Source organism: Prionailurus viverrinus, chromosome B1, assembly GCF_022837055.1.
Source record: "Prionailurus viverrinus isolate Anna chromosome B1, UM_Priviv_1.0, whole genome shotgun sequence".
NCBI classification, from domain to species: domain Eukaryota; kingdom Metazoa; phylum Chordata; class Mammalia; order Carnivora; family Felidae; genus Prionailurus; species Prionailurus viverrinus.
Window position 1 is genome coordinate 79,409,923 of NC_062564.1, and position 26,095 is coordinate 79,436,017.

General features: G+C 40.2%; 1 protein-coding gene across 1 annotated transcript in view; it reads left to right on the forward strand.

Moving 5' to 3' along the window:
• NR3C2 (nuclear receptor subfamily 3 group C member 2) overlaps positions 1-26,095 on the forward strand; it is a 348,656-nt gene that overhangs the window by 287,665 nt on the left and 34,896 nt on the right. Inside the window, exons 7-8 of the mRNA XM_047857017.1 lie at positions 18,163-18,293; positions 23,896-24,053. Of these exons, the coding sequence (XP_047712973.1) occupies positions 18,163-18,293; positions 23,896-24,053 (289 nt within the window). The remainder of the gene's footprint in view (positions 1-18,162; positions 18,294-23,895; positions 24,054-26,095) is intronic.

Below are 26,095 nucleotides of genomic sequence, written 5' to 3' on the forward strand. Positions count from 1 at the left end.
GGTCAGTATGAGGAAATAAACTTTGAAAGAAGAAAAAGTGTGCCTTATCTTTCCCTCGGACCCTGTGGAAACCAGGCCCTATCCTACCAGTTTGAGGGCCAGAGTCTGCAGCAGAATGGTGTGGCCATTTTGTGTGTTGGACGGGAGTTGAAGCTCCCCCTTTCCATGGTGCTTGCACTGCCCTTCCCCCCATGGTTCCGACCACTCCCTGCTGTTTGCACCTGGCCCTCTTCACTCAGGAGTCTGACACTCCTAAATAGAGAAAAACAATGTCACAAGTCAGCAAATGGTGAATCCTTGTCTACAAGGTTCAGAAACATGACAGAATGGAATTACCTTTCTTTTGCGTAAAGTTCAGGTGTGGAAGACACTGTGCCACCTGAAGGCGACTAGGCAGAGGGAAATCTAGGGGAAGGTACAGTGAAACCTGAGGAGATCTTATAAGCTACAAATGAGAGATAATCATCTAGTCCTATATGGGAGCAGAGGAAAGGTAGGTACAGAACTCAAAACAAGGGGTATTTCTTCCCTTCTTTTTTTTTTTTTTGATTCTTTTAAAAACAGCTTTTCCTCCCCATAATCAACCTACCACAGTGATAGGAAGTAGAGTCGGAGCAAAGAGTTACTTGTAGACATTTCCAGCAAAGGAGTTTAGAGGAGAGAAGTTCTTAAATAAATGGGTAACCGCTATGGATGCTTCTGCTGAGTTCCTGCTCATCAAAGAAAGTTCCCAAGGTGAGCGCGTAGGGGCCGGGAACCACCCTCACCTGAGAAGGATGAGAACACTGAAAAGCCCTATAAGGACTGGCACCATAGGTAGACTTTCTGACTCACTCCTTGACACATCTTCTTTTTCCCCAAACCCTGCCTTTCATTTTGGACTGCTCTTGGGTGAAGGAGATATGTGATATTTATTCAGTCCATTCAGCAAATATTTCCTGAGCGACTTCAATACACCAAGCACTGTTCTGGGCACTGGAACAACAGGGAACAAATGGAATTCACACTCTAGTGGTAGGTGGGTGGGGTGGTGGAAAACATGGAGGCAGCATGAAGAAGTCCCACCTGCTGTGTCCCCATGGTTCAGGTAGCATACCATCATCCTTGTAAACAACCACGAAAAAGTGGCATTTAAATTTTTTTTTTTCCAACGTTTTTTATTTATTTTTGGGACAGAGAGAGACAGAGCATGAACGGGGGAGGGGCAGAGAGAGAGGGAGACACAGAATCGGAAACAGGCTCCAGGCTCTGAGCCATCAGCCCAGAGCCCGACGCGGGGCTCGAACTCACGGACCGCGAGATCGTGACCTGGCTGAAGTCGGACGCTTAACCGACTGCGCCACCCAGGCGCCCCGAAAAAGTGGCATTTAAAATGATAAGGTGCAGTTTGGATTCTCTCAGAGGATGTACTAGCACCCTTGATTAGCCACATTGACCTCCTGGTGGTGCTTTGAAGGATCTAAGTCCACTCTTGACTCAGGCCCCCTTTATACATGCTATTTGCTCTGTGCAGGAGGATGGTCCTTTCTCACCTTCTTGTCTTAGCTCAAATATTCCTTATTCAGAAGTCCGACCACCAGATCTAGAGAGACTCCTGTAGTCAGTCCCTCCCCCATTATATCACCACATTTATTTTCTTTGTAGTAGGTCTCCTGCCTGCATGATATAGACTCAGGGAGGGAAGGCCTGTCTGGTTTATCTTTGCATACCCAGCACCTAGAATACTGTCTGGCATTAGTAAGTGCTTGATAAACTAATTAATTTTAAAATGCTATTTTCAGCATTATTTCCTGCTGCTTCTTTGCATAAATGCTGTGTGAACCAAATTAACCTTTCTCTTCTCTTAGTCCTATCTTTCCACTGCCGTGCCTTTGCTAACATTTTCCGTTTCTCTCCCTCAAGCCCAACCCAAAGGATGCCTCCTCTCTAATGACTTCTCTTCCCTTCAAAATCAGAAGGGACTTTTTTCCCCCAAAACCTTTTTTTCTTTTCTTTTCTTTTTCTTTTTTTAATGTTCATTTTTTTGAGAGAGAGCATGTGTGCACAAGCAGGGGAAGGGCAGAGAAAGAGAAGAGGACAGAGGATCCAAAGCAGGCTCTGTGCTGACAGTAGAGAGCCCCATGCAGGGCTCAGACTCGTGAACCACAAGATCATGACCTGAGCCAAAGTTGGTCTTTGGCCGACTGAGCCACCCAGGCACCCTAAAAACCTTTTATCTATATTACTTTCTTCTGTTATCAGTTGTTTGCTGCTTTTTGTGTTTTATATACATTTTCACTCCAGATATACTGAAATTTCTAGAGCACAGAAAGTATACTTGAAAAAATTTTCCTTAATGTCTAGCAAAAATGCTTTTTACATAATTGGCACTTGGTGGCTATTTTTGGTTTGTTAATAAGTACTCTTTCTAGCACAAGCGTCAGATGCAAGATCCCTGATACAGGTTTACTCTGCAGTGCTCTTAGGGCTTGGCGTGTGAACTTCATGAAAAGGATTCATTTTTGTAGGGTTCTCTCAAATTTTACTTTAGGAACATCGTTATATATTAATATTTCTTACATGTTGCTTCTTGTAGCGTACCTGAGAAATTTCCTGATAGTTAATGAAACTGGGAAATTTCCAGTTTAGTATGAAATTAAAACAAAACATAAGAAACTGCAAAGAGAATGCACTGTTGAAGCCATATGGAATCATACAGAGACTGCACAGAGTAATAATGATGCAAGAAACATGTCTAAGATTCAATCTGAATAACTAGAGGGAGCGGTTTTTTATTTTGAATAAAAGTCAGAAACAGTTTAATATGACATGTTATCTGTAAAAGGCTTAGTTAGTGTGGCTAATGCTAGCATGTTGCTTTTTATTTCAATCAACATGCCCAAGGACTTTGGTCTCTCCAGCTAAAAATATTCTTCCTTTCAATAGAAAATAAAACCACTAGAGTGAATTTATTTTTTAAAAAATTTAATTTCAATGCAGTGATTATTATTGCAGGATTGGGGCAGGTGGTGAGGAATGGCTTAGTCAGTTACAAAACAAAGGAGAGCACTAGGCTTCCTCCCTTGACACAGGTCATCCTGTGACAGAGGACGTCTGTGTCATCCTCAGACACAGATGGTGTCTTTGATCATGCTCCTCTAGGTTGTAGGAAGAGAACACTTGAATGTGTCTTGATATACAAAGTATTCACTGAACTTGCATCTCTAAACAGTTCTAGAACCAAAACCGAGCCACATAATTATCCATTTTTATCGTATCGTACATGACAGATGATTTGGTTTTAATCCCTCACTTCCACCTCTGAACCCTAAGCAAATTAATAGAGTTGTGTACTTGGAGGGCTCTGAAGAGGTTAATTTTTGAGGGGTGGTTCTGGGATTGATACTTTTCTGAAAAAACTAGTAGGGAAGGAAAAGAAAAAAGAGACGGCCATAGTTGGTGACCTTCAGCCTTCTTAGTAAAGCTCATCTTTGTTTCTGTAGTAGGCGTACTGCCCCAGACAGGGTCCACATTTACAGATGTGGCGACCATCGTTTAAAGGTCCATCATCTGTGCTTCCCCCACCTTGAAATGACCACTGTCTCAATAGAATCAGAGGAATTATTAGTATATAAACTCCTAATTTCCTTTTTGCTACAGGTATAATGTCACTCTCTGTCTCAGTCACCTTGGGCTGCTATAACAAAAATGCCACAGGTTGGGTGGCTTAAACAGCAGGCATTCATTTCTCACAGTTCTGGAAGCTGAAAGTCTGAGATCAGGGTACCTGTATGGTCATGTTCTATGAAGGCCTTCTTCCTGGCTTGCAGATGGTGCCTTCTAATTTTTTTTTTAAATGTTTATTTATTTTTGAGACACAGAGAGACAGAGCATGAACAGGGGAGGGGCAGAGAGAGAGGGAGATACAGAATCTGAAACAGGCTCCAGGCTCTGAGCCATCAGCACAGAGCCTGACACGGGGCTCAAACTCACGGACCGTGAGATCATGACCTGAGCCAAAGTCGGACGCTTAACTGACCAAGCCACCCAGGCGCCCCACAGATGGTGCCTTTTTACTGTCTCCTCATGTGGTGCAAAGAAAAAGCTCTGGGGTCTCTGTTGCTGCTTCTGCTGCTGCTTTTTTCTTCTTCTCCCCCTCCTCCTCCTGGTCCTCCTTGTCCTCCTCGTCCTCCTCTCCTCCCACCACATCTTGGAGGATGTGCTCATCTAAACCTGTTTACTCCTACTGTCATCACCTTGGTAAGGTTTAGGACTTCAACATAGGAATTTGGGGAGTGGGGGGGGGCACACATTCAGTCTGTAGTATCTCCATTTACATGCATACTATGTATGGTACAAAGGCACTTAATAGTCCAGTGGTTTAGAGGGAAAATTTGAAGAATGATGAGCTGGTGCTTTTAGAGCTTTTGTTTATATAAGTTATAGCTATTGGTATTTACCCATATTAGAAATTAAAACAGGGGCACCTGGGTGGCTCAGTCAATTAAGTATCCAGCTCTTGGTTTCAGCTCAGGTCATGATCTCAGAGTTTGTGAGTTCAAGCCCCACCTTGTTAGCATAGGGCCTTGCTTGGGATTCTCTCTCTCCCTCTCTCTCTGCCCCTCCCCACCTTGTGCTCACTGCCCCCCCCCCCCCGTCTCCTTCTCTCGCTCTCTCAAAATAAATAAATAGAATTTTTAAAATAAATTTAAAAAAGGACAATATAAGTGAATATCCTGATCACTTCCCCTAAAGTGAAATTTAAATCTCTTAATTGTTTAGCTAAAAAAAAATGATTAACAAAGACTTGGATTTCATGAGTCATTAATAAATATGGAGAATACCTACAATATGCAAAGCACCACCATGGCTGTTGTAAGGACAGAGTTTCCATTCTCTGGAATATTTTATGGTGTGGTTTGTGAATTAAGACCTAGACATATGTGTAGTGGCCCAACAGGACGAAGACCACATGACAAGTGACGAGTTTTATTTAAGAGGGGTGTTCCTGGGTGCTCCAGGAGTTTAAAGTGAAGGTGATTCTCTTGGGCTGAAGTGATCAAAGAAAGCTGCCTAGTGGGATTGTATAATTTTAAACCTTGAGTCGGCCTCCAAAGGATGGTGAGAATTTGGATGGGCACAGTGAAGACAATGCTTTACGGTCCACAGGTGAGGAACTGTACCTGAGCAGGAAAGGGGGTGAGTCTCTGACGTTCACAGCTGAAGGTCTCCAACTGCTCATAGGTCAGGAAGAGCTGCGGACTCACACTTCAGAATGGAGGGAGGGGGCTCTTTCCCACTCTCCTTTTCATCTCGTTAGTTCTGATTTCCCAAATCTCCTTCCCTCCACAGCTTTTTGTGTGTCTTGTCTCGTCCCTCCACTTCTGCGTGACCGTTGCTTCTTCCAATTTTTCTCTTCCTCTTTTTCTCCTCTGTGTTCGTCCTCCTGTGGCTCTCCAGCCCTTCACTGCCTGTCATCTATCAAATAAAAATATTACATCCCGATGTCAGCTTAGTTTTTAAGTTGAGACATAATTGACATGTAACATTGTATTAGTTTTAGTGTACAACGTGATTTGATATTTGCACATATTGCAAACGATCACCACAGTAAGTCTAGTTAACATCTGTCACCATAGTTAATGAAGGTTTTTTTTCTTGTGATGAGAATTTTTTTTAATTTTCTTTAATGTTTTATTTATTTTTGAGAGAGAGAGCATGAGTGGGGGTGGGGCAGAGAGAGAGAGGGAGACACAGAATGTGAAGCAGACTCCAGGCCCTGAGCTGTCAGGGACCGAGCATGATGTAGAGCTTGAACCCATAAACCCTGAGATCATGACCTGAGCTGAAGTCAGACACTTAACCAACTGAGCCAGCCATCCAGGCACCCCATCTTGTGATGAGAATTTTTAAGATCTACCTTCTGAGCAACTTTCAAGTTCTGAAACGAGATGTGTTCCGGTTTTCATACACCTTTGCAGGGGGAAGAAAAACAGAAAGAACAAAGTTGCTGTTTCACTTCAGTATGACCTTTCTTGCTCTCTTCTTTGGAGTGGTAACCCAAAATGGGAAGCTTTTTCACTCACGTTCCATCCATCTCGGTCTTGGTCTTAGTCTTAAAATCATTGAAATTGTTCCAGAAGCTACTCGAAGAAGTGACTTTGCTTTTCTGATTTTTATTATATTTTATATCCTTCCTGACCACTATCCTTTGTACTTGTTGCAGAAAAACACTGCTGTCAACTGGCTGCGCGGCCCCACCCCCAGCCCTTTGTGCTGAGCAGTAGTGAGGGAGGGGTTCGAATCACAGTCTCTTTCCAGGTTGTGAGGCCCAGTGTCTGGCTGGGAACGGGGTCCTGCCTGCTTTTGAAGCATCGGCCTCTACCCTCCATGCTTCTGGTAGATGAACCCAAAAACTCCCCCCAAAGTCATTTGTTTGTCATTAAAGACTGCATGGCCATTTTGTTCTGATTAGAGAATGTTCGGAAGTTCATAGAATTTCAGAGTATAAGGGAAGGTTAGGAACATCAGCTGTACTCAGCTATCTTGACTAGCAGTTTTCTGCAAGCGGGTAAAGAAGATGAGAAACATTTAGGCTGTGCTTTGAATAAGCGTTGTGTTCATGTCACTTCATGCACATGTGTAGTATGGTTTCAGTGTTGCTGTTTTACAGAGGAAACAGATGTCACTACGGGTATAGTGGCCTGGTCGTGTTATACTCACTTCACCCAGTCATGAATGATGCAGTTGTTCATAATGTCCTGAACAAAATCTGCTTTGTGACAGATGTTCAGAATAATAAGAAAGGACACGTGGCTAATGTCTAATAAATTAATTGAGTTGAACATCATCTTTTTTTATTAGTATTTAGGCAGACGACTTACCAGCTTTTAGAACGATTCAAACTCAAAAACAAAAAAACCTTTCTTCCAAAACCATGGCACCCGAAAACATTTTCTAGGACCCAGTTTGATTAATGCATTGAGTAGTGTCTGTGATAACAGTCTCTGGGGGTTCGGCTGTTTTCTTCTTGCACAGTAAGACTTTGCAGGTAGAAGGAGGAGTCCGCGGTCCTGTCATGCGAGCACAGTTGCTCTCTGCCTTCCGCAGCCCCACTCTCACCACGCGCGCACTGGCGGGCACCTCTGTGTGAGCCACACTCTGCCGTTACCTTGGAAGCCGAACTGAATACCTGGGCTTTATCGGAGTAAATGTCCTTCCTTATAACCTGGGCCAGGTCTGTGGCTAGAATAATGTGACTTTGGCTTCAAGAAGACCATGACTCCATAAGTTGCGATTTAATACAAATCTTTTATTGTACTAGGAAAAGTGCTTTGCTGTCACCCTTTACCCACACAATAGTCTAGCCACACTCCTGAATTCAGCAATGAACTTTGTTGACATTCTTGAAATTCAGTGGTTATCAAGGAGGAATCTAGCCTTTTTACGGCTCCTTTTCACAAGTGAGGAAACTGTGGTCGTTTATTGAAAGTAAGCCATGTCTTTAAGTCTATACCTGAAGTGTCCCGGTTTGAGGCAATAATAGCTCACTGAAGGTTTTCTGTCTTCTGTTGGAACATCTGTGGTCTGCATATCATTAAATCTGCAGAAATTTAGTGTTAAAGTCTACATCCTACAAAAATGAGACTTTGATAATTTAAAAAAAAAATCCTTTACCAGAGAATATTGGTTTTTTGTATCCTCTCTATGTGTCGAGCAATTGAGGTGTTAAATCTTGACATGGTTTGCATTTTATTAAGTGCTCATGAGGTTCTAAGCATGCTATTGGGTGTTTTAACCTTAATATAGCAGGTAAGAGGAAATTTTCACAGTGGGTTATAGCTTCCTGTTTTCTTTCCTGTACCACAAATATGTGTCCTTGTACCAAAAGAAATTGTGCTATGTAAGTATTTTAAAACCTAAGGTACAAAATAGTGTTTTACAAAAAACTGTACCTAAAATATAGGGTGAAAAGAATTTTTTTCATGATTTCTAGGACTGTCAGTGTCAAATTATGGTCATGTAGCCAAGCCCTTTCTCAGTTTTTAGATTGTCAAATATGATTTGATCTGTGTAACATCTGTTGAAGTCAGTGGCCATTTGTGATGCTTAGGTTCAAGGGTACTTCTAGAAAAACACATCCCTTCTGGAACGTCACTTAAGGTGACAAACAAAACACTGAGTTAGCTTTTAACTCTTACTAGAGTTGGCCATGTACAATTAATAGAGAATTGATGAATGTCATAAAGACCACTGGGATACCACTCTCTGGCTCACTAGTCCAGAAAAGCAACATTCTCCAGCAATTCCTAGACCAAAGTGACTAAGTTCTGCCCTGGCTGTAAATAAAGGACGTAAATACTATAACAGACATCAGAACTGCAGCTAGCCTAATGGTCCTTTTATGGATACATCTTGTTCATCGGTTAAGGAAAAATCTGGTAAGACTATGAAAAAAAATGTATATCATACACTGGAATAATTTGGATCTTCAAATTGAGTTCATTTTTATTTTAATTAAGGTGGGGGGGGGAACCTGTTTCTGCATGTTATTTTTTAGGGAAATAACAAGCCTAAGACAGGGACCATCTGTTAACACTGACCACTTAACACGATGTTACATTTATTTGGACATAATAATGTGGTCTGCAGCATCAGATGTAAGGTCTGGTCTTTCAGATTGGCTGTGATTGTGCGTGCACCACACCACTGAAATTATTTCACTCTCTGTGTAAGACTGACAGTATTACAATGTAATACACACACACATTCCTAGGGGCAACTTATAGAAGTAAGAGCAATGTTAGCAAACTTGCTTGTGAAGTCTTGAGGCTCTAGGGAGCCTGGCCCTGAATGAGCCTTGCTGGGTGTTGTTGGTATCTATATTTTACGAGCAACTCACAGTGTGTGAAATCCATTGGATTTACCTGTTCTCAGTGGCTACCAGATATTTATTTAGCACTGGTGTAATTTGGGATCTACACACATACAAAAATCAACCACAGATGATTATCCAGGAGAACACGCGCCTTCGAAGTGATGAGAGTTGCCTGTTGCTTAATCCATGGGCTAACGTGAAAAGTTTCTTTTTGTAGCTCCTTACTAAATAAAGTGATGTTTGACACCCCTGAAAGGTATTTAGGTGACCAGGGTACACTTTAGTGCAATATTGCTAAAGAATTGTAAGTTAAAAAATGTCACTGTACCTTTCATAGACTCCTGTAGTTGAAAGAGCTGGGGACCTTTTATGCTTTGGCATTTATAAAATCAGCCAATGTGAAGGGATTATGTTTATTAAATGTAAATTCTTGTAAAGAGAAAAGAGTGATAAAGGTAGGTGTATTTTCCCTTCTCCCTCAGGGTACCAGAACTACAACAGACAGACCTTTGAGGAAGTGTTTCTGACTGACTTTCTGAAATTATGGTTTATTAAAGAACTTTTACTCTTACTGCTTTTAAAAAACATTTAGCACAGCCTGCAGTAAAAGTACATACAGTAAGACTAAAAATCCATCAAGACACAAAAAGGTGAAAGGCAAGTAGCAGAAACCGAGAAGAAAAGAGATTATTTTATATATTATAAAAGAAGAAGAATGAATGAAAAGCCCGAACCCTAAGAGAAGCTACATAATTAATGCACATCCTAGTTTCTTAATCTCAATCAAAGTACAGCAGATAGGATCATGGGCTGCAGAGAAGCCTTTTTGTTTCTAATAGAAATATTTTCAATTGTGATAAAAATACTCATAAAATTTACCAACATAACCCTTTGTAACTCTATAGTTCACTAATGTTAAGTATATTCACACATTAGGTAAATAAGTCCTCATTCCTTCCTTCCTCCAGCCCCTGGGAATAGCCGTTCTACGTTCTGTTCCTATGAGTTTGACTGCTCCACATACCTTATATGAGTGGAATCACACAGTATTTGACTTTCTGTGACTGGCTTATTTACCTAACAGAATATCATCGAGGTTCATTCATGTTGTAGCATCTGTCAGAATATCCTTCCTTTTTAAGGCCGAATAATATTCCATTATCTGAAAATAGCACATTCTGTTCACCCATTCATCTGTCTAGGGACACTTGGACTGCTTCCACATTTTGGGTATTATGAATAATGCTGCTGTGAACACGGGTGTACAGATGTCTCTTTCAGACCTTGCTTTGAATTTCTGCAAAGATTCTTTAAGTAGAAGTTAGCTTGTGTTCTGTCTGTAGATAGCCACAGCATGAGAAGTCACAGGAGACATTCGGGCTAATACTTAGAGCTCCTGAATTCTGCAGATGCCCATAGTTTGGAATGTTTTGTAGCTTGGGCTTATCAAATATTTACCTGTAACAGAACAGAAGATAAATATGATTCCAGGATTGCATTTAGTTTGGGTCAATAATTTCCCAAATCAGCTGCCTCCAGATAGACCTCCAGATAACTGAATGACTAAGCTTTTCATATACTTTTTTAGTAGTGTCTTGGTAAACCGATACTTGAATACCAAAACAAGAGTGTTCCTTAATGGCCAGTGGCCAATAGGTTCAAAGGACTATCCTCATAATGTAAAATAAGGCAATACTGTTAACATAATAATGGCAAGAAGGCATGGGTCCTATAGACACAAAAGTTGTTCCGATTATTTACTAAATTAAAAGCAGGAACTGGCATATGAATCATTTAAATTGTGAATGTCTTTAATACTCTGATTATAATGGGACTTTTTCTAATTCCCACTGTTATCATGAAAGTAAATTCCATTTTCAACCTCAAATTCTCTCAAAAAGCCAGGAAAAAAATATTTTCTAACTCTTGAATTATTCACTTTTGTTCCAAGTTATTAATCAGGTTTGGAGACATTAGATTATTTTAATATTTTAAAACTATTTCCAAATGACCATATGATTTTATGGACATTCTAAGAGAGAACCAGATGAAGTTATAGCTCTGAATAAAATTGGTTTCTTAGTTTGAGAAAATTACAAGTTTGCAAAACTATTGAAATATTTCTTTTATCTTTTTGAAGTGTTTTTTAAAAAATATTTTAGAACTATTATTCTTGTAGATTTTATCCCAAGGTCTTTGGAATCGGAACAGGGTCTCTATGCCCATTTTGGTTATTGTATTTATTTATCCAAAAATAGAGTTCATTCTGTTCTGCAAATGAGATGTTTATAAACGGATGACATGTGCCCACTGTGGAGAAGGCTGTCAGTTATTCAGTCCTGACATTCACTTTAGTACAAGGATGTTGACGACTTCAGTAAGCTCTTACTGCCTTTGTATTGGTTCAGTGTTCAAGGGTGACTTTTGCATTTACTTTTATGTTTTAGGAGCATTATACAAATTTTGTCTTTTCCCCAAAGTTGCTCATGTATTTTTACATTACTGAAAATGAGGTAAGATTATAAAATGAATAAAAGCACGTAGCAAAGAGTACTTCTGTGAAGTAATATTGTAAAATTAATACCAGTATCGTGCCAAAAAGATTGTCCTTGTTTCAGCTTCTGTGGATGTACATTTCTGTGCATTTAATCTAATTGTGCAAAAATGATGTGCTGTAAAATGTGTTTTCAAGATGGCCTATTTTCTTGAGATTTCAAGCTATATTGAGTACCTGGTACTCTTCATTTGGAGAACTCAATTTCATGCAGTGGAAACAGCAGCGGCATTTGTAAACACAAAATCTTCCCACATAATGGAGGGCAAAGGGTAAACAAATGAGCGTATGTAATAACAAAACATATGAGGTACCAAATATCTCTTCATAGTTGTGAAGAGATGCTCTGGAGAAAACAGCTAAAAACTGTTGGGCCACTGGCAAGTGCGGAGAGAGATAAACGGCCTGAGTTTGAGATGGAAAACCTGGGGTTGGCTCCGGGCTGCATCGTGTACCTGCATTTCCTTATCATGAGCATGAGGATCATTCTTCACAGGGCATCGTGAGAATTGGCAAGAATAAGTTTAGCCTTGGTGTACAGTAGGCAGCCCATGCATGACAGCTACGAAGACCACGGAGGTTATTCAGGTAATAATAATACCTCAAGAAGGAGTTAAGGAGATGCTGTTCAGACTGAAAGGGCAAAAAAATAAAAATAAAAATAAATGCTTTCTTTCGGTGTGCACACATTGATCTTCTAATCTGTCTTCTGGTAGAATCTGAGGTCTCTCTTTACCCTTAAATCTGTGCATGGATGTTTTGTCAACACATCTGAGAACAGAAGCACTTGAACCCGGAGGTGTTTAGTCCTCATGTTCTTCTCCAGGCACGTTCCTTTCACCTTCCTGAAAATCGGCACTCTCTCTGGTTTTTCTGCATTATCAACCTACATGTAGAAATAATCATGATAATACAATATTATTTTCCTATAAAGTCATTTTAAAATTTTGATTATTGCTTGGTTTGTTTTAGGCAAAATGATCTTGGGTCTCTCAGAAAGCATTTTGTTTTCTTATACCAAAAAAACAAAAGAATATAAGAGTTGTACAGTACTTTATAATTTAAGAATTTCCAGGGGCACCAGGGTGGTTCAGTCGGTTCAGTGTCTGACCTCGGCTCAGGTTGTGATCTCACAGTTTGTGGGTTTGAGCCCTGCATCAGGCTCTGTGCTGACAGCTCACAGCCTGGAGCCTGCTTCGGGTTCTGTGTCTCCCTCCCTCTCTCTGCCCTTCCCCACTCATGCTCTCTCTCTCTCTTTCTCTCTCAAAAATTTATAAAAATTTTTAAAAGGTTAAAAAAGAATTCCCATATAATTGATTCCTACATTTCTGCAAGGTTGAAATTGTTATTAGTATCCCAGTTTGACATGCAGTAAGTCTGGGTCTCAGAAACAGAACCATCGCAGACTCACAAAGCCAGCACCTGGAAGGGCTCATGGGCTGCACATCTCCTGACCCTCCTGAGGTGAAGCCAAGGATGGCTGTGCTGTCTCCAACACAAGGTGGCCTGAGGAATCAAATGCGTAGAGTCTGCTTTTTAACTTGTATAGTGTCAAATGCATGTTGTGCTGTATTCCATGGATATCCTGATTTGTAATCCACTCCACCCCATTGTACAACCTAAATCTCTCCTCTTTCTTTTTTAGAAAGTTTTGAAGAACTTCACAAATGCCATATCTATCTTACTAGACATTTGATCTTCCCTTGTGTAAGTTTTCAGTATCATCTTGCTCTAATAGCATCATCATATGCAAATCTTCATTTGGTTGTCTTCACTTTTTTCTTTCCTTCTCTCTCTCATTCATTCATAGAACATACATTGAGCAAAGATTGACACTTGACACTTGGCTCTCATATTCTATTTAATATTCAGAAAGGTTAGCCAGACATGGATCCTGCCTTTAAGAATCATAATCATCATAATGGGATAACTGAATTGAACCTTTTTTTTTTTTCTCTAAGCACATAGAAATTCTGCATTTAAAAAAGAAAGTCTTAGAGGGGCGCCTGGGTAGCTCAGTCAGTTGAACATCTCACTTCAGCTCAGGTCATGATCTCGCAGTTCGTGAGTTCAAGCCCCGCGTCGGGCTCCATGCTGACAGCTCGGAGCCTGGAGCCTGGAGCCTGCTTTGGATTCTGTGTCCCACCCCCCCACCCCCACCTCTCTCTCCACCCCACCCCTGCTTGTGCTCTGTCTCTCTCTGTCTTTCAAAAATGAAGAAACATTCAAAAAAAATTTTTAAGTAAAAAAGAAAGATATATAGGCAAGCTTAAAAGGGGGAACAAACAGGTGCAAGAAGAGGGAATTCACAGCCCGAGTGGTTTAACTTGGACCCAAAGCTATAGTTGGCGCACAGACTAGTGGATGTAGATGAATGCTTTTGACAGGGGTGTGGATATTAGGACACGAACAGGAGACAAGAACATAGACTCTGGCAAGGCTGGGGCCTAAAGTGGAGGCTCTTGTATAAAGCCACAGCTCTGCAAAGATTTCACTGTCTACTAATAAGGACAGTAAAACTCAACACACCAGCCAGCCAGCCCAGGGACATGGCAGGGAAGCTGAAAGACATAAGAAACACAAGCCTATATCACATCAAATGTGGAGTCTAAATTTAAACTACACAAGTCTTGCAAAGAGCATGTAAGCTAAGACATTAGCATAAAAGCTGGTCCAAAACAAGTGAAATGTTTATACCCCCAACAGTTATAAATGCTGAAACTTCCCTCAGAGTCTCTTCCACAAGGCAATGCCCCGAGGATTCACCCAGGCCAGAACAGTGCTCAGACATGCATATTAGCATCCCAGAAAATTGAACACCACCACCAAAAAATCTGAAGGCAACTAGGAAACACACATGTTAAAAGTATTCAGGGATGTAGTAAGTAAAGGTGTAATTTAGGGAAAGAATATATAATAACCACAAAGTAAGAAGTACCTTATGGAAAATAACAGACGTTTGAGGAAGAACTAAGTAGTTATTTCTAGGCATCTAGACATGAAAAATGTTGTCATTAAAACACTGTAGACATTAAACATATCGGACACACAAAAAATATGTATAGTTAGAAAGTGAATCTGAGAAAATCGCCTAGTTACAGTCCAGAGAGATAAAAAGATAGAACTATGAGAGGGAGGTTGATACGGAAGACATAATGAGAAGATCCAAGGCCCTGCGAATAGGAGTCCAAAGAGAAAAAGTAACAGGAAAGGGATAGGGGGTGATACTTGAAGAAACAACCTAGAAGGACATTTTGGAACTGAAGAAATACCTACATCTTCAAATCAAATAAGGATATTGAATCCTGAGCAGGACTTAGGTCCTTCATAATGAAACTGCAGGCATCAAATAAATGGAGTTTTTGGTAAGTTACCAGAGAGAAAATGGAGGCTACCTGCATTAGAATGACAACTAGCCTAACAAGAAATCTACCCAAAGCAGCTGCTATTAAGGCCCAGCTACAGTGGAATACTATCTTCAGAGTATTGAACAAAAGTATCAAGCTGGAAAATCTCTAACTTTTTAATTTTTTTTAACATTTATTTCTTATTGAGAGACAGACACAGAGCGTGAGCAGAGGAGGGGCAGAGAGAGAGAGGGAGACACAATCCGAAGCAGGCTCCAGGGTCTGAGCCATCAGCACAGAGCCCCCACAAGGGGCTCAAACTCACAAACTGGGAGATCATGACCTGAGCTGAAGTCGGATGCCTAACTGACTGAGCCACCCAGGTGCCCCTCTAACTTTTTAAAGAATGAAGGTAAAATAAAGGCATTTTCAGACAAATCAAGACTGAAAGACTTGAACTTTCAGTGATTGACCGCTGTTGAAAGAATTATGAGAAAATATTCTTTAATATGTAAGAAATCGAACCCAGAAGGATGAAGTACAGGGAACAATGGGGACCAAAGAAACACATCAAAATGAGACAGACGGGCATGTGGGTGTGAAGAGAGATGGGCTGATTTCAGGGGAGATGTGAAAAACGGTGTAATGTAAATTCTAAAGAGCAGTAACATGGAGGACTAGAAGCAGTAGACCAAAGGTATTCTACTTGTTTGTGTGTTTCTCATGGAAAAGCTATGGATTAACTTTCAATTTTTAAGTATACAAATTCACAACATGATAATTAAAGAGTAACAATAAAATGTGTACCTTCTGAATCCATTCCTGGAGCACAGGGGGATTTTTTTTTTAATGTTTATTTTTGATCGAGAGCACAAGGTTGTGGGGGGGAGGGCAGAGAGAGAGGGAGACACAGAATCCGAAGCAGGCCCCACACTCCGAGCTGTCAGCACAGAGCCTGTCCCGTCCAGGGCTTGAACCCACGAGCTGTGAAATCATGACCTGAGGTGAAATCCGAATAACCGCTTAACCAACTGAGCCACCCAGGCACCCTGCAAAGGGGGATTTTTTTTTTTTTAAGCCGGATCAATTCAGTAAAAGGAAGGAAAGTGGCAAGAAAGAGGGAAAAGAGGAAAGTTAGAGTGATAGAAAAAAAAAAATCGTAAAACATCAGTAACCTTGATAAAGGAAAACAGATTAAACTAAGTTGTTAAAATACACAGACTCTCAGATTTTTTAAATCCTTTTTTTTGTTGTTGTTGTTGCTGTTGGTAAGAGACATGTGAAATATAATTAGGGTCTACCAGGGAAATTCTAAAGAGAGAGCAGACGAAAATAAGAGACAGGAAAGGAGAAAGGAAGAAACAAAATTAATATCAGAAAAAAAAATTTAAGGCAAAAAAAAAATACTAAGAATAAAGGTAGTGTTGCTTAGTGATAGAAGGGGAAAAGGCTTAACAGTAACATGGATAAAGATATGGAGAGACACATCACCAAACAAGAAACCCAAATGGTCAAAAAGCATTTGAAAAATGTTCAGCGGACTGATGTTAATGGGAATGCAAGTAAAAGCACCAATGGGACTATCCTTTCAACCCCCATCAGTTGGCAACAAATTTTAAATTAGATAATGAAAAGTATTGCCAGGGATGTGGAATAAAAGGAAATTCTTATCTCTTACTGGTTGGAATGGAAGCAGCAGATGTGTGCTGATCTGTGACTCAGCAATTCTGCTGTCATTGTGCATCTTAGATTAATGCACAAGGTATACCCTGGGCATCATTCGTGATAGTGATAAAGAGGAAACAACCCAAGTGGCCATTGGCAGTGGGATGTATAAGTAAATTGTGATATATTCAAACAAACAAAACTTGCACCAGTGTCAATGAATTAAATTACAGTTACCTGTATTAAAATAGATGCATCTCAGAATTACAACATTGAATGAAAATAAGTTGCAGAAGAATGTGTATATCTAATCTCAAATTTACATAAAAAAATCAGGTACTGTATGCTGTTTTTACAGATACATACATGTGGTAGTAAAATATGCACATCTGAAAGGAAACAGTAGATCCCCCAACGTGCACGAGTGCCCTTCTTGAAGGAAGATGAATGGGAGCCAGAAGGAAGACAGAGCAGGCTGTAACTCCGCCATGTTTAATTTTTAAAGATCTGAAGTAAATATGACAAAAAACATTAGCATTTATTTACATTGTTAGTTCTGGATAGTGGATGCCTAGGCTCCTGCTATTTGTGTGTGTGTGTTTGAAACATCTATTTAATTAAGAATATCTTCCAGCTTCTGGGAGACAAAAGACATATAATAATAATGGAGAGAAAATGTTCTGTGTTCCATTTTGGGTTCTGTGCAGGTGGCTTTCATAGTTGAGATCAAAGGGTTTCTGCCAGTGAGGGGAACCCAGGAATGCATCCTGGGAGCTGTATCGCAATATTGCTGTCCCACAGACCCCTACCTGCCATCAGTCACCCTTGGAAATCTATCAGCCATCATTGACCTTTTTTTTTCTGTTTCTTTGGCCTTTGTCAAGTCTGTTCCCATTTTTCACTAATAGTCTCTTTTTCAGTTATTAAGTTCTGGTCATCATAAAGCAATAGTTACCCAGGCCCTCCCGAAAGATTTATGACTTTGAGAAAGAAAAATCTTAAAAATGAACTGATGCTTTGCTTACTTCTCATGGAAAGGGACAATGGTGACTTCTGTTGTTACATAATGTAGATGTTTAGGGAAACATTTGGATTTGGTGGAGGGAGAAGATTGGTTGTTTCCATGAAAATGTGCATATATTGCCCCAAACCCCCATCTTGCTTTTTGCCTTTATCAGAAAGATTCTATTCAGGGTTCTCACATTTAAAAATTTTGTCCAGTTTCCTTTTGGAATGTACTGCTGCAAACAGTTAACCGTCGCGTTTCGTGACCTCCATGAGGATGGTCCATGTGGGGACAGGACTGATCATCACTGTCCTGTGTTCACAGCATCTAATACAGTTTATCAAAACACTAATAAGCACTTGGTATCTGAAAAGGAACAGAAGTTTGTGGGCTTTACCCCACATCACAATGGCCTCTCTGCTATATAACACAACACAGTCATCCTTACTCTTGACATAAAATTATATAATGCCACCCTTCGAAAAAGTTTGGTTTCAGTGCTTCTGATACATGGTTGCAGGGTACTAGTAAATGGGATGGCAGTGTTGGCCTAGAAGCAGTTTGCCAATCGGTGTGAAATCTAACTTGTCTTTCAAATACGTATCTGCTCCATGTTGAAGCCTTTCCAAAGGAAAACTCTGAGTCAGATCTCTTATTAAGCTGCCTTGGGCCACCAGTCTGGGTTTGATCATGAACCTTGTATTCTCAGACATTTTCTTCATTTCCTTTGCAGAGAGAAGATGCATCAGTCCGCCATGTACGAACTTTGCCAGGGGATGCACCAAATCAGCCTTCAGTTTGTTCGACTGCAGCTTACCTTTGAAGAATACACCATAATGAAAGTGCTGCTGCTGCTAAGCACAAGTAAGCTGATGTCCACTTGGGCCCTTTTTCTATATTATTCAATAATCTTACCTTTAGGAGATTAGCCTGTTTACAGTGTCAAGTAGTAGGTATAAAAAATTTTCTGAGGAGGTGGGAGAGGGGCTTTGGTCTTTAGTGAATGAACTAAGTTACATGGAGAGTATGAAGCTTTGGGTAAAGGAGCATATTCCTTCATCCACCTAACTACTAAATATATATTAAGTGTCTGTTATATATGCATGGGAGGATTAGGCAGATCAGGAACTACAGGAGTGAATAAGGTGCAGTTTCTGCCCTCAGAGAGTTTTACTAGAAGATAGATTCAAAGATAATTTTAATACACTGCAGAAAGGGATACTCCAATCATTATAGAAGATAAAAGAATGTCGTGATGGCTCAAAAAAGGGAGAAGCATGTTTTGTTCTGGGGACCAAGGAGCAAGTCACGGTGAAGCTGAATCTTGGAGAACTTGGCAAGGATAATGAATTGGATATGAGGTCTGAGATGGCATTCCAATGAGGGGATGATGTGAGGGATTGTGGAAATGTGGGAAAGCATATCCAGGCAATAGAACTTAGTTTTGGAAAAGTTGTTTTGCCAATTAAGTTCTAAATTTCTATCTTATTTCTGTATTAATTTAATTAATTTTTCAAGGGGTATCAGGCTATATTTGGTTGGAGAGGAGTGGGGAATAAGGTTGGGGTGTAGGTTGGACCAGAATATTCAATGCCTGTAGAAGCCACCTGACCTTATTGGGTGGGCGGAGGAGTGCAACATCACAGGCTTTGAGCAGTGGGATGACGTGATTTAAGCTGTGTTTTGTGTTTTTATGAAGATGTATCTGGCGCTAGACTAGATTAAAGGGCAAAGTTAAGGGGAGGCCGAGAAGCAAAGAAAATTTAGCCAGCTTAGAAGCACAGAGACCCGCTGTGAGCTGTTGAAATAATGACCTAAATGATGATGGTATGATGGACAGGAGCAAATGGATTCAAGAAACACTGCAGAACTGGCAGCCGACTAGAAGAGGAAATAAAAAGGATATGGATCAGAAGTGACACAGGTTTTGAGCATGGAGAAATGACTAAGACGGCAGTCATACCATTAAGAGGAATATGTTTATGTTGGGACTCAGAGAAGATTTGCTGGAGTTTTATAAACTGAGTTCTGTTTCAAATGGGTTAATTTTCAGATGTATCCTAATAGGCCAAAAGATAAGGAGAATTGGGGACTGGAACTCAGAAGACAGATTTGGGGATTGAGATATGAATGTGGAATTATCCTCATAGAAAATTGTCATCTAAAGTAAAATGGGGAGTGGGGTTGCCGGGGCTCAGAAAGAAGAGGAATGATCCAGTTGACTTACATGAAAGGAAGATGGCAGGACCAAAAAGACAGAGATGGGACTGTCAGAGAAGCAGAGAAACTGGGATCCAAGTACTGGTTTCCAAAAGGGGCATGACTAAGAGCAAAGCTTCCCCAAGAGAAAACTTGAGAGCTCAGAGAGAAGCCTACTAGAGTTGACCATTAGACATCGAGCAGCTGCCAGATGGCCAAGGACTTGCAGATTGATGGGAAGCTTTTCTAGGCTTCTGGAACCAAGTATGAGAGAAGAGAGGTTGATGACATAAGGTGCCAGAGAGACAACACAGGACAGGATTGGCCTTGGCAAAGATGTTGAGTACTTCTTCCTTGGGCAACGACACAGACATTTTCAAACTGAGGGGATAGAACTTGAGTAAGTTTACATCAGATGAGAGCGATGGCAGGAGACAGTATGGAGAAGAAATGTCTAAGCCAAGTGCTGTGGCCGCTGGGGAAACAGAAATGTTCTGGATGCCAGGGCGAATGACATGGACTTCAAGGGATGAGAGATTGTTGAGTGACCACCTGGAAGCAGAAAAGAGAATCCAGTGCCTGCCCAGCACCACTCCCCGCCACCTTGGTCCATGAATCAGGGACATGGGAGAAGGGGCAGTTTTGAGTAGAGTCATTTGGGAGGAAGTGGCATCACTAGCCAAGGACAGAAGGGGTAAGACGAGATGTTATTTCCAGCAAAGAGGGACTGGATCTGAGGAGGAGTTAGCCTGAATCAAGTAGTGACGAGCAGGAAGAGGGGATGCCACAGCGACTGTGGATAAGCGTCTGCTTCCCTATGGTTAGCACCTTGCAGTTGTTGAAGTGTTCGTGTGTTATCTAGTTTAATGCTTCACACAACCCTCTGAGATTGATGGCCCCATTCTAAAGTTAACAAAAAGGAGGCACACAAGTGTTTTTGTTCAGCATCCTCTGTGAATTAGAACTCAAACCCATGGCTTTGGACTTCACATCCAGTGTTGTTTGTGCTGGCCCCCAGAGCAGGGAGCAAAGGGTGCAAAGGCAGGCTGGTGGCATAGGAGTGTGACAGGAAGAGTGGATCCGTTAGTGGGCCAGACTCAGGCTCCCAGGAAGGGGGCAAAACAGCAGCCTGGTAGGGAGGTGGGACCAGCACTTCACAGCTGTGTTTTGTTTGGCCTGCACAGGAATTTAGGTTGCTTTTGGCCTTTTGTCTTGTTTTATTTTCATTGAATTTGATCGCCCAGGGCAGGGCATGCTCTCTCCTGTTTGCCGCAGGCCTTACCATTCCTCACTAATTACACTCAGGCAGTCTCCTGTAGGGTTGTGTTTGCAACCCTCCTCTGCAGGGTCAGTAGAACCAGGCTCTTTCTCCCCGCTCTGTCCTTCCTCGAGATTTCTGATGTTCCTGATTTATCCTTTTGGAATATAACTGGAATCTATAAGTTCGGTGACCGTGATTTTATTCCCCTTTCCAAGCAAGGTCATTAACCATTACTGGCTTGAAAAATGTTTTAGATTGATATAGATGTAGATATAGACATAGACATAAATATATAGCTATAGATAGATCAAATGGGTGATAGAATTTAAATAAAGTATTTTTTTCTAAAAAATGCTCATGATACCAATTCTTTACAAATCCTGACTACTCAATCTTAATTGGTGTCTTATCCTTTTATACCATTTAATCAGTCAGCCTTTAATCAATTCTGATACCATTTTGAAGCTACCCGAATTAATTTATTAGCTTCCAACTAGCTCAATACTTTCAATTCTGGGTTTTGTAGATGCTGGAAAAGCAAAATAAAAAGGCAAGAAAACATAAGTAAAGAATTGTATGAATCATAGAGCTGCAGGCTTTAGTAAGCTTATTTTGCTAATGTATGACAGAATGTGTGAAAATTGTTCTTCTTATTTAGGATGTTAAATTGTACACCTAATGTCCAGTGTATCAAGAATGTCTTTACCAATGACATTGAGAGAATCTTGTGTTCTTAATGCTTATGGAGGAAAACAGACGACCCTCTATCCCAATTGTCTCTTTGCTCTTCTCCAGCCCATAGATTTTGGATGATTTCCAGCAGCCCTGCTGTATTTAATAAGTAAATTCAGAAAATCTGGGCCGACCTCCAAAATTTGAGGTTTTGCTTAAGTTCTCCTTATTTGTGGGTTTGCTTCAACTCCTAAAAAATCTGGCTGGGAAATTGGTACAATATATTTCAGTTACAGATAATATATAAGTAATATTTGACATAAGTTGTTTATAATCTTGAGAATTTCCGATACAGGACTATCCATATGAAGGTCTTGGTGGATTTTAGTGGATATACCGAATAGTAGTGAAATATAGTAGTGAAATTTATTCACTCCATTCTAATTTTAGGTAGTTTTTTAATGTATAGGATGTTATCCATAAATATTTATACTGAAAAGCAAAAGGTTTACTCCATAATATTTTATAACTTAAAAAAATAAATGATAACCTGTGGGTGGGCACTGTTTGCAAAGTATTTGCAGACATTCAGTGTCTTTCAGAAAGTTTTAAGTTAACATTAAAAGTTTGGTAGAAAGTAGATCTAAAGTTTGACTATTAACATCCTTGTTATAACCATCCTTCATATTTTTTATACTTTTAAAACAAGGCTTTATTTTTAAAGAAAACAAACTATTTGTTATATAATGGATGGCATTTAACTTTTGACATGAATGTCAAATATTTGAAACCACAGCCACTCTTGTGGCAGTCTCGGGAATTTGTGCAATTACTATTAGGGATTTATTTTTTCCCCACAAAAATAGACTTAGATAAACCACAAACCAGAGCCTCAACAATTAAACTCGAGAAGACTGTTAACATAATATGTGAATTTAATTTGCAAGATAATCCATATTTTTGTACGGGACAGCCAGGGTTTAATTTGGAAGCAGCAGTATTTCAGGTTTCCAGGGTCCTCATAATACTCAAAAATGTACTTAGCTGTTCTAAAGGGCTGATGACCCAAGTGAATTATTATTTATCCCAGTTATGATAAAGTAACAAACATGCTGTATAATTAAGAAGTGAAAATAAGAGCAGTTTCAAACTCAGAACATTAATTTCACAAGATGAATTTTCTTTAGATCTTCATCTCCTAAAAATAAAGTCCTAAGTGATTTCATTTTTCAAAGTTAAAGCATGCATATCACTATTGGCTATAGTAGAAAGAAAGCAAACACAAAAGTAGATTTTCAAAGGGAGTACTTTAGTTTACACTCTGCCCTACATACACCTCCTTCCAGGCACAGGAGCGCCTTTCCTCTGTAAAGTGCTTTCACGTGTGTCCTGGGACAAAGCATCTCCCTTCAGCAGGTCACAGAAACACTTGATATGTTTCCAAGCCCTGAATCCCAAATAAAAGTAAACACCAGCCACCACACAAAAGAAAATGTGATGCTTCATTTTCCACATCATCACAGATAAGGTGAACGTGGTTTATTCTCCAAAAAGTTTTCGATTCTGCCTTGCACGCAGAGCCACCGCTGTGTTACTCCTTTGCACACGCAAACCAGTGCACAGCACCACCACCAGGTTGTCTGGAAGGCCATGTGACCATGCCCAACTGCTCATAGGATCCTGGTACAAAGAAGATAGAAAGCACTTCTCAGCATGCCTGGCCTCCCCCTTGGTAGATGGCCAGTATCCCCAAGTGTCTTTGATATTTGAATATGTATATGGAGATGTTGCTTTCTAATTCTAGCCCCGGCTTAGACTGTTGGTGGCTCTTCCAGTTGTCCTGGAAAATCAAAGTGTATTTTCTTACCTATGAAGTACTTGCAAGTTAGGATTCATAAGAAACTTTGATGACAGGGTACAAGGCAGTGTAGCATTGTGGTGATGAGGCAGGCTTTGGAAATTGATCTAGGTTTCTGTTCCTTCTCAGCCATTTATTTATTGTGTTTCTTGGGCAGGATTAAACCTCCAGTCTTCAATTCCCTCATCTGTAAAATGAGAATAATGGTTATGTCATAAAATTGATGTCAAGATCAAGTTAATATATGCAAGGTGTATATTAATATACATCCAATAAATAGCAGTTACTATTCTTTCATATATGGATGTGGACAAGAATTCACCAATAGATAACTGCCATATTTATTTATAAGTGCAATTAATTACGATTCAGTATCAATCTAAAAGTATGAGCCTAAAAACCCCAAAATATTCTACACCATTGTTAGAGCTCTTTCCCATCCTGGGAATTTACATGTCTGTATTCCTTAAACACAGTTCCAAAGGATGGCCTCAAAAGCCAGGCTGCATTTGAAGAAATGAGGACAAATTACATCAAAGAACTGAGGAAGATGGTAACTAAGTGTCCCAACAACTCTGGGCAGAGCTGGCAAAGGTTCTACCAGTTGACCAAGCTTTTGGACTCCATGCATGATGTAAGTAGAGCCTCTTGGTGCCTGTTAAATGAAGGATCAACAATCACACACACTGTTGACCAAACAGTGGAGAAGGGAGAAAGAGTTCTCAGGGCTTTGGGAAGAATAGAGGTAAATTATCCAGTGGGAGGCAGCAAGAGGTGAGAACTGACTAGAAAGGAAATTTCCTTCAGATAACCTTTGAAACAAACCTCATTTAAAGTAAAGGGTGTGGCTCTTTTCCATCCTGAGCAGGGTAAGAGTACTATGGACCATAATGGCAAAACCTCTGTGTCCTGGGCCAGGGAAAGCCCTCAGATTTGCTACAGGTGTCAGATCAAGTTTCACATTTCTGCTTACAATTTAGGAAATGTTTGGTTAATAAAAATGTTTGCTTTAACATTGCACAAATAGCGTCCATCTTCTACAACTGTTAATCTAATAACCCAATCTTCCCAAAACATTATTAGTGGTCTAGGGCCAACTGGGATCATCTCAATCTTTGCCAAATTTTGAATCCTATATTCATTCCTCACAGGAGTCACCTTTCTTGTCTTACGTAAATATAGAAAGTAAATTCTGAGCTTGTTTCTAAATCAATCAATTATAGATGTAGTCGAGGTGTTTGTTAGCAGTTTCTACAAAATATCGATTTGGATAACTTGCTTTGTTATGTCACTTGAAATATGCTTCTTGTTTCACTTTGTGAGCAGTTTTCTCTAGTTCTGGCTCAAAAAAAAAAGTTGTACACAGTCATGCTGATTTAGTTTTTGATATTTGTGAGGTTTTCATACTTTCTTCTGGAAAAGTTATTACCCAAGTTCAGCCCATATGATTTGTATAAGAATTCAAATATTTCTCCGTTGTTCAGAAAAATGTTGCCAGGCTCCATGGCTGGTATTATAACAATACTACTATTGAAATAATGAGTCATCCTTTAAAATTTTGTTTATGCCAGTGGAATGTGGCGTCTCTGTGGTTTGATTGATAAAGAATGTCATTTTCCAGTGTTTTACACCAAAGACTCCATACATATCACATTGATTTTGCTTTCTCTCAACTTTTCATGTGATGGGTCACATTCCCACAAGGTGAATTCAGTGATAATTTTGCTAATTGTCAGTGGCCTAAAGAGCATGGCCTAATGGAAAATCTTAGGACGAGAAAATGATGGCAAACACAGCTCTAGAGAACACAACTCACATGGGGAACAGAGAAAAATAGTGCCTGGAGGGCAGGTCATCTGCACAAGAACCAGTAGTACATTTACTTTCTTCTGTCAGTTTTGTTGAAAGTCCTTTCTAGTGGACTCCGAATGGGTTTTTGTGGTTCCTTCTTGATGAATTCTCATATGTGTTCAAACGTATGGACAGGCACAAGTACAATATCAAGATTGATATGTAATGTGTCATCATTGCAACGTATGATAATAGCTGATACATTTTGAAGCAATTTGCATGTAAGGAGACTGACGACCAAAGTTAAAACTTGCTTATCCACAGCCTTTCAGAGTCTGTGTGCCTTAAGCAAAGTGGCCTTGTGGAAACACTTAGAGTCCACCCCAGTGGTCAGTGTGTCCGACTGTCCTCTGCCATCTTGGTTTTCTCAGTGCCATGCTTGGCACAAGATCGGAACTCAGTGACTGCTTGACCCAAATGGCTATATCATAAATGATGATATTCTGCAAAATTCCCCGAGGGAAAAAGGGTCCTTTTAGTATTTTTTTTAATCAAGGTATAATTGATATGCAGTAAAGTGAACATTTTTTTAAATGTTTATTTTTGAGAGGCAGACACAGAATCTGAAGCAGGCTCCAGGCTCTGAGCTGTCAGCACAGAACCCAAAGTGGGGCTCAGACTTACAAACCGCGAGATCATGACCTGAGCCAAAGTCGGACGCATAACTGACTGAGCCACCCTAGGAGCCCCTAAACTGAACATTCTTAAAGCGTGCCTTTGGGAAATGTGACACAGTATACACCCATGAAATTGTCATCACCATCAAGATAACAAACATATTTATTACCCGAAAAATTTCCTTGTGCCCCTTTTTTAACCTTTACT